Source organism: Eretmochelys imbricata, chromosome 1 (genome assembly GCF_965152235.1).
Source record: "Eretmochelys imbricata isolate rEreImb1 chromosome 1, rEreImb1.hap1, whole genome shotgun sequence".
Classification (NCBI taxonomy): Eukaryota; Metazoa; Chordata; order Testudines; family Cheloniidae; genus Eretmochelys; species Eretmochelys imbricata.
The window spans coordinates 281120590-281133328 of record NC_135572.1 but is presented as its reverse complement, the minus strand read 5'-3'; the positions used below and the strand labels follow the sequence as shown (position 1 = coordinate 281133328).

At 39.3% G+C, this 12739-nt stretch overlaps 1 protein-coding gene across 2 annotated transcripts in view; it reads right to left on the bottom strand.

Annotated features, from left to right (window-relative positions):
- KITLG (KIT ligand) overlaps positions 1–12739 on the bottom strand; it is an 88304-nt gene that overhangs the window by 51940 nt on the left and 23625 nt on the right. For both annotated transcript variants that reach the window (XM_077832518.1, XM_077832513.1), the window contains exon 2: positions 6282–6395. In XM_077832518.1, the coding sequence (XP_077688644.1) occupies positions 6282–6395 (114 nt within the window). The remainder of the gene's footprint in view (positions 1–6281; positions 6396–12739) is intronic.

Below are 12739 nucleotides of genomic sequence, written 5' to 3'. Positions count from 1 at the left end.
CAGAAAGCCAGGGCTCAGCTCTGAATGCAGCTCCCTGCCAGGAGCCTGGCTCTCCGCCGGAAATGGGGCAGCTGCACCAGGCTTCTCGGCTCCCCACCAAGAACAGGGCAGCTGCAATGGGCTTCTTGGCTCCCTGCCAGGAATGGGTCAGCTGCATTTGACTCTGGGTGCAGAGCTCCCTGCCGGGTGCAGCCATGCTCCCAGTGGGGAGCCAAGAGCCAAGAGGAGTGGGGGGCAGCTGAGCTCCCAGCGGGAGATCTGTGACCAGAGTCTAGTCAACTGCTGTGCTCCTGGCAGGGAGCCGGGAGCCTGGGCACAGAGAGCCCAGGTGGCAGCCTGAGCTGGGGTCCTGGATGGAGCCCAGCTTGGAGCTGAGAAAGAGCAGCAGCCCAGCTGGGGAGCCAGCATTCTTGTCAATTTCACAACTCCAGCAGAACCCTGAAATTGATGAAAGGCAGTCAATAGATGTAAGTAACCCAGTGTCTATAGGGACACTGAGTTGCCCTAACTACACCAACGTAAGCCCTACACCTCTTGTGAAGGTGGAGTTATGACAGTGTAGTAGGGCACTTACATTGGTGGGAGCAAGGCTGTAGTGCGTACACTGACATAATTAGATTGACGTAAGCTGCCTTACATTGACCCAACGCTGTAAGCTGCCTTACATCAACCAGGCCTCAGAAACATTTTTTTAAATATGAAAGCTCAGATGCTGCAGAGTCTGAAAACTCCATGCAGAGCTCATAAATATATCAAACAGAAAAAACAGAGTCCATAGGTGAGGTGTTTGAAGCCACTTGTTTAAATGGTTGGAGTCTTGTAAATACCAGATATTACTTGTGCCTCCAACTGTCTAAAGAAAAACTTTTTAAATAGGTAGAATACATAAGACAAGAAAATGTAAGATTTATATTCCTAACAGAAGGAGCCTTTTATTCTATTTGTGCTGTATAATGACCTTGATGAAAATTTTATTGAGACCTGGAGGTGGCATTTGACCATCATAGAAAGTACACTCAGCAGGTTCTCAATTCTGGAGATTTAGCACCTTTTTTCTAAAAAGGTCAATGTGATAGCTCTGTTGACTTGCTTTTGAAAAAAAAAAAAAATTACCATAGCAACAGTGACACAACTACTATTGACAGGTGCTGCAATTAGTTTTGTAACATGGAATATTTGCTCCACGAACAGAGTGCATTTCCCTTAAGATGCCTTAATACAAAAAAATAAAAGCCCAGATGATTGGCGGTGTAGAAAGAATGCGCTCTAAAAAAAATTACTTCTATAGCCATGAAATTATGGCTTCCAAATGCCCTTAAAAAAGGGTTGACTGAACCGGTTCTAATACCCACTTCTCCTCCCACGGATTAAATTTTGAATATTACATTAAAATTGTCACTCAAATCTCAGAGAAAACTTTATTTAAATAAAAAGATTAAAAGTTCTGTAGATAAGATTTCTCTAAAAAGAAACCACTTTTGCTCATTTAAATTCTGTGCTTTTTAGGAGCATTTTATAGAGTATTTCTTTATGTTGCAATACTAGATTATAGCGACTTCAGAATATATATAAATCAGAAGAATCACTATCTATTTAGACAAATATATAATTTCTGTAATCTTTATAATTTCTAAATCTCTTTTGACTTGAGCCTGCTGTCACTGAAGTCAATGGTGATATATGCCCACTGACCTCAGTATATTACAGGAACTAGTTCTTTCAAATCCTAAATTCTGGTAAATGTTCCCCATGCAAATATTTATAGACTAAAAAAAAGGGGGGGGGGGGCTTAATTCTGCTCTGATGTGCTAGTGTAAATCCAGACTAACACCACTGAAACCAATACTTGCATCACTTTATAACAGCAAAATGTGATCCTCAGTCTATTACTCAATATAAACTTGATTACGGTCCAACATTCCGCATAGTCAGAGATTACCGGAAGTTCCTCATTCCTTACTTTGATAGTAGAGTGCTGGCGTATAGCATATATACTAAAATCCTGATTTCCAAACTGCATGCTATATTTTTATGTTAATAGAATAAAATATGGTTTAATAGACTAGAACAATGTTTTATAGAACAACAGCTAAGCTCAAGGCACTTTATACATGCATTTTGACTCCCTTTACACCTGAGCAACTCCATTGTCTTCCAAATTATTACTACTAAATCTTTATGTAATGATAATGCCCAAAGACCACATTTGGGACTGGGTCCCCATTATGCTGGTCTCTTTACAAACACAGAAAAGACTGAATCCCTGCCCAGAAGGGTTTAGAATCTAACAGAAGTTTATGAACAGTACAGGATGGGGAAGCAACATACAAGCAAATTAATCCGGGGAAGAACTGGCACATCTTAGTTACATTTGTATTCCATCTAATTGAGGTAGAGGTTGGGAGTAGGAAAAAGAAAGGAGAAGAGGAATAGTCATAGTTCATCAACTGCCTAGCCATGATGATCATTTGTAGTCATCACAGCAGAGATAAGTCTTAGGGCGAGAGTAGAAGGAAGAGAAGAGAGCTTGTTTAGATTTTAACAGGGCATTTTTACCACGCATAAGGGGCAGCATGAAAGAAACCATGGAGATGATTATGGGAGAAACTGACTGGTAGGTGGTAAAGTCTGAGAATGCTGGCAGAGCAAAGGCAGGGGTTGACATCACAATAGGTTATTAGAACAAATAGGCTGGGTGGGGTTAAGTTATGAAGGGCTCTAGGCAAAGCCAGCAAGTATATATTTGATTTGAGATGAAGGTGAGTCAGGTGAGAGACTCCAGGAGGGAGCTGATGTGGTCAGGACATTAAGCCAAGATTATTTTAGCAGCAGAATTCTGAATAGACTTGAGCAGAGAGATTGCAGTAGTTAAGTCCAGGAAAGAAGAGGTTGCAGTAGTCAAGGTGTGACATGAGGGGTTGGATGAGAGCTTGGGCTGTGTGAACAGAGAGGGGAAAAATACAGATTATAGAGGTGCTATGTTAGGAAAAAATGGCAAGATTTATGGCCTGAATATAAGGATTCAGTGAGAGGACAGAGTCAAAGATGACATCCAGGCAATGTTCTCCACAGTGAGTGAGAATAAAGGGGAGAGGAGAGAGTTTGGCGGGTGGGAGAAATCAAGAACTCAGTTTTGGCCATATTGAGTTTAATTTGATGTCCAGACATTCATGATGAGAGGTGAGAACGACAGGTCAAGATACTAGACTGGATGATGTAAGATGACTTACAAATCAACCTCTGTACGGAGGCGCTATCAGCATAAAGACAAACTGAGTTACATTAAATGTAAGGTTTCAGAGTAGCAGCTGTGTTAGTCTGTATTTGCAAAAAGAAAAAGGAGTACTTCTGGCACCTTCAAGACTAACAAATTTAACTATCAGTAAGTGTAACTAAAGGTAGAATTTGGCCCTTGTACACAAACATTAAAGTAACTCAAGGCAAAACAGATATAATTGTGCATTTAGCATTAGCTCCTGTGGCATCCCTGGAACTATAGTCTGTTTTAGTGAGAAAGGAACAGTTAAGGTATATAATGTGGAACTTTGAAACAAGTTCCTTGGGTTAATGGAGAAATAAGGCAAATCTATACCACCAGAACTGAAACTCACTATGTAGACTTCTAGCACAATGGGTCCCTGCTCCATATCTGGGGGCTTCTAGGTGCTTCAGCAATAAAAATAATAAACAACAGACTTTATTATGCTCCCCATTTACACATGATTGATCCTTGTAACTCAATCTCCTGCAACCAGTGATAACCAGAGGCATTTTTCATTTCAATTCAGATATTTTGCTTTGAAGTGCATAAATGTTGCCAAAATGCTTAAAGTTAAAAGATTTATATATTTTAAATGATGCCCAAACTGAATGTTTGATCACTTAACTCTTTGGAGTATCTACATTTGTATGCATTAATGATACACTATCTCTAGATCATAAAATGTTAATGAATATAAAAGAAATGCAACAAATCAACATAAAAGCTCATGTTTCCAAATACACTGCTATCATTTCACTACCCAGCCATTTCCAAAATAAAGGCAATACCTCCTTTGAATTTAAGTATTAAAAGGTTTCTTTGGAGAGGAAGGGAATAGCATGTATGAAGAGCATTTAATCCTGACATCCTGAAATTAGTAGCACAACTTTCATTGCCTTCAGTGGAACCATGATTTCATCCATAGTCCATTGTTACAGAAACCTGAAAACCCTGCCGAACCAATTCAGTTTTGAAGTATTCTGTGTAATACTGTACTTTGCTATTGCTGTAGTCTGAACAATCAGTGCTCGATATGAATTACTCTCCACCCTTGTTCACCCTTGTGTTTGACGCATCAGGGGTCAATTTAGCAGGTCTAGTGAAGATCCGCTAAATCGACGGCAGAGCGCTCTACAGTCGACTCCATACTCCAGCTCCCCGAGAAGAGTAATGTAAGTCTCCCATAGACACAGCACAGCGAAGACACCACGGTAAGTTGACCTAAGCTACATCAACTCCGGTTCTGTTATTCACATAGCTGGAATAGCGTAACTTACGTCAACTTACCCCGGTAGTGTTGACAAGACTTTAGGCTCTAAAACCACTGTAGTTTAAGACCCATAATACATATCCTCCCTATGCCATTCCCAGTGACAAGCTCTCAATAGTGCAGTATACTTAAAAGGGCACCATCAACTTGTAATAGTCTAATTTTTAAAAAGAGTTAAAGTAGTTTAAGGTACGACACCTATCTCCAAGTCCTGCTCCCAATTTTTGTGGTTTTATAGTGATGACTTGTGTGTGACACACTCACATAAACTGACCATACAGGGGAGAGAGAATACACAAGTAAGTGAACTGGAAAAAATAGAAAAAATTTCCCTTCTAGTCTCTGTATTATTCCCAGGCCTAAATTCTACTCACCACACGGGCACAGTCATCTGCCACATGGATCCACCTGCAGGGTCTAGCCCTTAGGTGCTAGCTCTTGTAATGGATGTAGGTAACAAAATTCATATAGGAGTGAAGTTTTTTAAGCTAATCATCCTATTAAGATGAGCTATCACAGGAAAACAGTGTGAATGCTCATATTGCATGCAAATGTATTGCTCCCTACGTTTACATCTTATTCAGTTTTAAGCCATATATTGTTAAATTGGAAGAGCTAACAGATTTATTCCATCTGAAAATATGACAATTCATAAAAATTGGTGATGATCTTCTTTCAGAATAGTTTGTCCTTTATTTAGCTAACCCTCACAATCAGTTCTGTTATTTAAAGTTACTCTTACAACATTTGAGGAAACAGAACAGAATGTTCTTCAAACAGAAACTATTATCCTGAATGAACATTTAAATAATTTGGAATTAAGCTGAAGGGGACTGCGGTGAAGCACTAAGTGTTTGAGAAGGAACACAGAAAACAAACTGAGGAATTAGGAGAATACACTGTGTGCCTGATGGACATGAGAACTGCCCAAATTAAACAGGATAAGAACATCTGAGATGTGCTGGCACTAAATGCAAGCAACATAACACTGAAGTCTAGAAACTGAAGTCTTTAATGCAACCTTAACAATGATCTTGCAACCATTTCACCACATCAGAGCAACAATTTGGGCTGAAGGGAGGTTCTAGATGATAGGGCTTGTTAGGGGATATTTACTGCTGAACAATTAAGAGCTATGGACCAGATCCTCAGCTGCTCGAAATCAGCGTAGTTCCAGTCAATGAACTACACCAATAGAGCTGCACCAGATGAAACCAGTCAAGGATAAGGCCTTATATCTGAACATTGCACTCATGTGATTAACAGTTAAGAAATATTGTTTTATGTTTAATTGAATTTAATTCTAATAAACAGGTGCCAGTCTGACAACCCTGAAGAATGAAGTCCTACGAAACACAAACTGGTATAAAAGGATAGTACAAGTTATCCTACGTGATCACTCTTCCCTATTCTGCTTCAGTTGTGACCTGGATCAAATCTAAGGGTAAAGAGGGAATCCTTATTGAAACTATCTGCTAAGCCTGCTAACAAAAGCATTTAATGTAAAGGTGTTTTTTTAATTATGTGAATATTGTAGAAACTGGGCCAATACCAACAATTGATTTCAGGTGGGCCAAATATCCTTCAGTTCTAAACACTTTTGGTCACCAATCTGGTTTACCATTCTGGTCTCAGTTATCCAAAAGGTATCAGAATATTTACTTTAATCTCTCCTTAAAACTTAGGTGTCCTTACTTCCTTCCATTGTTTAATATTTTAAGAAGAGGATTTTTTTTAAAAGTCACTTACCAGTTTTGTAATGTCATTCACATCATCTGTCACTGGATTCCCACAGGGACTTTGGGCTTTGACAAGAGGATTAAGTAGGAGCAGTTGAAGATAAAAGCAAGTGATAATCCAAGTCTATATAAAAAGAGAATATTGATCTGATAAACGTCTTCAAAATCTTACTGATTACAGACAGTAACATGTGAAAACCAAGATGATTTCAAAACATTGCCTTGGCTATAAAGATGGGAAGAAAAGACTACTGGCCTCATTGTTTAAACTTTTGTTTTTAAACAAGGATGACAGTAGCTCTTTATGGTAGTACAGTGGCTTTCGTGCTTCAAGAACACACACGAACAAAAACTTTGTTAATAGTCAAAGTTTAACAAAATTAGCAGCATAATCAGGTTATTGCTGACTAGTCAGATCTTTCATTAAATGTCATCCCTGATCATTAAAATGTATGTACAGTATATTCCATTCCAGCAGATAAATTCCAGTCGTAACTAGCCATACTAGAACTGAAATCTCTAGAAAACACTCCTATGGAAGTCAAAATGCAGCAAAACATAATACACCTTCATATATACTCAATAATTACATATATGTTCATCTAAAGTGCAGAAAATATGCGTAATACTGACCAGTTTCAAAAAGGAAAAAACTATGAACATGTTAACTGAGAAGTTAGCATTTAGCATGGAAAAAACAGACAAAAATTATTGCTTTAAGTGACAAACAGATTTTTGTGCAACAGTATCTTGAACAGATTCTTGTGTGACAGAATCAAGTGTTTTGGCAATAGTGGCTTTCATATGTGAAGATTAGATGCAACATCTTCAACAGGCCAGTAAACAACCTGGATACTAAGCCTACTATAGAGTCAGACAGAGTTTACTTTATTCACCGTCCACATGGCAGGGGTCATATGAAATACGCTTAAATGATTAGACTTTTTCCAGGAAGGATGTGCTTAGAAAGTAGTAATGGGAAAATTGTTTCTCAGCCATCAGATCTTTCTTTTGCACAGCTTGATTCCCCATGCAAACTTATTCAACATTAAATGCACTTGCTGGAAGGAATGGTTGGACTTCATGGACTCAAATAACACTGATAACGCCAGTACCATTCATTCAGATAACTGTCTGCAATGTGCAGATGGATGAGGAGGAGCAGATTGATGTTAAACCCTAGCAAGACAAAAGATGATACAGACTGGCAGAAGGAAACACTCTGAAAAGGTTACATCCATGGTATAGACTCTACCAGTTGGAGACACAATCATACCACATCAAGTCAACATGCAGCTTAGGAGTACTTCTGGACCCTTCATCAACGCTGAGCTCTCATGCGGCAGTGTCCATACAATACTTTATCCTCTCCAGCTGGCTAGAAGACTGTCACAGCAAGGCAGAGGATGACCTGGCTTCAGTAGTACATGCCTTTGTTCCCTCCCATCTGTAATACATCAATGCAATATACCTAGGTTTGAGAGACTCAGTCCTGAGGAAACTCCCAACTGGTGCAGAATGCAGCAAATTGCATCTTCAGCAACACCTGTGATAAGCAAATCATCCCAGTACTCTGTTCATGCTGCTGGCTTCCTGTAGAACACCATGACAAGTTTAAGCTGTAGATCTTTATTTTCAGTGTGCTAGATGATCTGAGCTCAGAACTCAAAAGACTGCCTCAAACTCTGGGACTTTGCTGTTAACAACTTCACTCCTGGCACAATTGTCTATCTAGTCACAGACAAAGGCAAGGGCAAAAACTGTTTGTAAGGGCAAAATCTATTTGTGCAGGAGACTGAACCTCCATTGGGACTGTGGAACTTGTTCCTCCAGGAACTAAGATTTCCCTCAAACCTTTCCACTTTCTAGCCCAAATGAAAAGCTCATTTCTTCTTTCAGCCTTTTGTTCAAACAGTATAGAGCACATTAGCTTAAAAAAAATCCAGAACATGAAAATTTTCTCTAGGGAGCTGAATAGGGAGGAGTGATACATGAGAGATATTAAGCACCAATTTACTTCATTATTGGAAGGCACTCAGATACCATGGTGAAGATGCGTGCAGTATAAGAATCTAAACAGAACAGATCATAATGGCAACTATTTTATAAACAGCTGTTAAAATCAATCATCCTAGCTTTCAAGTGAACATTAACTGATCATTCATTCATGGGCAGCGAGGGAACCCCCCCTTTGGGAAGGCTCCCTCCCTCCGTGTTAAATTAGGCGCCTAACTACCTCTGAAGTGCTGGACTTGGCCGCACCCTTCTCCAACATTTCCTACTGGCTAGCTCAAGCTGCTCCCTGCTCTGCTTGCTAGCTTCTGTGAACCCCTTTTTAGGCACCTCTCTCTCCCTGTCCATTGTATAGGGAGCCTAATCACCAAACCTGGGCAGGTTGAGGAGTCTACTGTGTGCTTAAAAGTTGGGTATTGCAACACTCATTGTTGCCACACCTAAGTCTCTTTGAGGATGTAGCCCTTTCCCTCTTTGTACTTCAGTTTCCCCAGCTGTAATATGGGTATAAGGATACTAATCCTCTTTGTAAAGCACATTGAGATCTACTGATGAAAAATACTATATAAGGGCTAGGCATTATGTTTCCTATGAGTGAGAATTATCTTGTCCCCAAAACTGAAGAACTTGGAGGAAACCGAGGAGAGCCTCTGATTCTCTCTCAACAGGGCTGTTCCTGTGGATTTTTCCCATGGGACAGCAGGATATGGCACCAGATTGTAATTTTAAAAATGCAGTAAATATGATAACACTGCAAACAGGCAATAGGTGGCATTTGGCTTCAAAATGCACCTCTTCTACTCTCAAAGTAAAAGGGCCAATTCTACTCTCAAAGTTACACTAGTACAATGCCCATTGCAGTTACCAAGAGCTTTACACATGAAAACTAATCCTGAATAATGTAGGGTGTGACTTTAAAATTAATTATTCCTGATTAACTCCATGCGTGAATACTCCCTATCCTGGAATAAGAGTGCTGTAAACTAAATTAGCTGAATACACTTAAGACAAAGAATAGCTAATAAGAAACAATCTCTATGTAGACAAACTAAGATTCAGGGCTGTTTCCAAACACGTTCTTTGGAGAGGCAGACTGTTGAAGTATTGTTTTATTTACTCACCTGCTCACTGCACCAAATTCTGTTCTGCTTTACATATAACAATGAGTCATACCAGTGTACTAAGGGAAGAATTTCACCTCACATGTCTAATGAGCAGGGAAGTAATTGAATCCTTATATAGAAGGGTGTTTTGCTATCCCAAGTGCCAAGCAGACCTGAACCAAATTAGCAGCTCCAATAAAAGTAGTACCACATGTTAGACAACAAACTGGACTTTGAGACCTCTTGTTAGTTATTGTACCTCATATGGTAATACCTTAAAGGTGTAGGCCATACATAAATTTTGAGAACAAAAATAACTTTACTCATATGCAACAGTTAAAATATACAATTATATATCTAATGTAAGTAATCAGATAGAAAGTTGTGGTTCATTTATAACTTTTATAAAATACATATGCTTTGTGGATTTTGAAGTATCAAATGAAAGTTTTCTTGTCCATTTATTTCCTATTGTAGGTGATCTGGGAAATTTAAACTTAATCCCATCCCACAGCAGCTGAGAAGCTGCAAAATTATTGCTGCTCTGAACAAGTTATCAAAATACTTTGATTATTTATATGTACATATTGATATCACGTGTGCACATGCATGCACACACACACACAACTGCATAGACTAGAGAGCTAAAGGATATTTGTGTTATATGCTCTTCATCTGGAGCCAACTTTCTAGTTTCATCAATACGAGTTTTGTTAAATCGAGGATGGCATAACATGAGCCACTGTGAACTGTCACGCTGTCTGGAGTGCCTCACAACTGTGAGTGCCTACCTCAGGGCAAACCATCAGAAAACAGGGCAGACACCCCAAACTGGTGATGTGTTCTATAATTAGATTTCACCAAGCCAGTAAGAAATGTGAACTCCTGGATCACTGTAACAGTCTTACTACAGAGTCACAGGCAGTCCCCTTGACTCTCCAGTCTAAATTATCACGCAGACAAAATGGATTTAGTGATAAATGGTCACGTTGCTCCCAGTCCTAAGAGACGAGTCACTTGCCCCTAGATCAACTGGTACCCTACCTCTTACACCAAAGACAATTCTGTAGCCAATCCTGTAATAAACTATCTAAAGGTTTATTAACCAGGAAAAAAGGAATAAGCATTATTTACAGGTTAAAGCAAGCAAACATACACACACAAATGAGTTATCATCTAAATCCTAAGAGTGACAGAGCTGTATCTATCAATTCAAAATGTCATTGAGGGCAGACCTAGGGGTAACCCCTGGGGATCTCTGCCTCAGAGTGTCTGGCCCTTTCAGAGTTCAAACAGCCAAAAAAGATGGAAATTTTTCCTATGACTTGTTTTATTTCCTTCACTCAGCTTCCAAATCCATAGGACGAGCTTCCTTGCACATAGAATTTCCAAGATGAGATAGGGCCATTAACCCATCATTTATATTGAGATATTTGTTGATGGCCCATCTGATTTTGACAGTGCTTCTGGATGGGTGGGGGTGGGGGAAGGACGATTCCCATACCTGGGTTTTCGAAGTTATAAAGCAAAATTTACATATTTTCCTATAGCATAGAATACAGACATTGCAAGTGAGATTAATGCATGCAGAAACTTACAAGCATTTCATAGAGTCTAAATGCTACATACATTCTTATATGAGAAATACCTATTGTTAGCAAAATTAACATACAGGTGAACTGGTCTGGTCTCCAGCTATGATTTTGTTAGTTCTTCGCTAACGTTTGCAGTCTTGACAAGAGCGGCATCTGGCCTGCCAGCATCAATCAACGATAGCGTAACATGAGCCATTGTGAACTTCATAAATTTATAAAAAGTGTTTCCAGCTTTACATTTAAACAGGTATAAAGAAAGTTACTAGTACAGTACATTTTAATGTATACTGGAAAAGCTTACAGATTTCCACACACAGTCTGAGGGTGATACTTTCAAAGCAGGGCATGGGATTTAGCCACACATATTCGACTAAAGTCAAAAGTAACTGAAGATGTGTGACAAATCACCTGCACTACTTGCAGAATCTCCACGTGCCTGCTTAGTAAGCTACATGGCACCTGCTGACAATTTCATAGTGGAAAGAATGCCACAGGAATAAATGAAAGGTGTGTATGTCAGGAGAAGCATGAATAAATACCACAAACTGTCTGGAAAAAAGGTTTTCTTAACTACAATTTTTTGCCAGAAAAATATTCTGAAAGGACAAACATATACATCAAAGAAAACCACTTTCAACATTGCTGCCTCCCTTGCTTTCTTTTTGTGCATGCTTAGCTAGCCTTGCCCTATTTTTATTTTATGAACAGGGGGTGTACTCATCTATTCCCTTATTCTGAAGCCTTCTGAATTGTGAAAATGTAAACAATGCCAGGAAAAGGGGAGAGGCTGAAACTGGACTAGGAGAGATTAGTTCAGAGCAAATTTCAAAAATGGATAATTTGATTGCTCTCAGGCTATAAAGCATCTGCATTTTCAACTAGTCTACAGTATTTGAGAGACTTGGCTAAAGGTCTAAAATGCAGCAGACTTCCGTCTCACAGTGTAACATATTAGTTATGCTGGTTAATATGTAGCAATTTCATAAGAGGAAAAAAATTAGGGGAACACCAAAGTTTTAAAAAACCAACAACACCACACTAGAAAGCTTGGGTATTTTCCAAAAGTCTAGCTTGTAGTGATAGCGTGGTTCCAACTGTAACTATGGAGAAGCTGTTGCTGCTCAGTAATAAATTACTTACAAAGAAAAGAAGTAGCAACTACCTGGCAAGGCAAAAGAAGCCAGATAAAAATAGCAACAAAATAAAAATACAGAGAGCTGCTGTTCTACATTACAAAATTTTATAGTGTTCAAACAAAGGCCACATCTACACTAGCACTTATGTTGGCAAAACTTATATTACTCAGGGGTGTGAGAAAAAAAGCCATACACCCCTGAACGACATAAGTTTCTTTGGCATTAGCGTTCATGTGAACAGCTTCTCTTGCCAACATAGCTACCACTGCTGGTTGAGGTGGTTTTATTAAGTCATCCAAATGGGATGAGTGTGGTGGATAGGTAATCTGTTTACCCCAAAGCAGAAAAGGGTAAGAAACCCAATCTCAGTCCAAAAAACAAAATGAGGGACTTTGGAACACTGCAGTGGGAACCACTGGTTTAACCAATTTAGAATAAGCTCCTGAGACTGTGTATTCTGTAGAGAAGGAGCCATATTTGATATCCTAACTCCTGCCCTTCAAGCACTGCTCCACACCAATGGTTGAACTGCATTGACAATATTCTGTAGATGCGGGGTCCTCCACCATTTCTCCTTCCCATGATCCCAAAACCATCAAAGTTCCTTGCAGCAAAGCATAC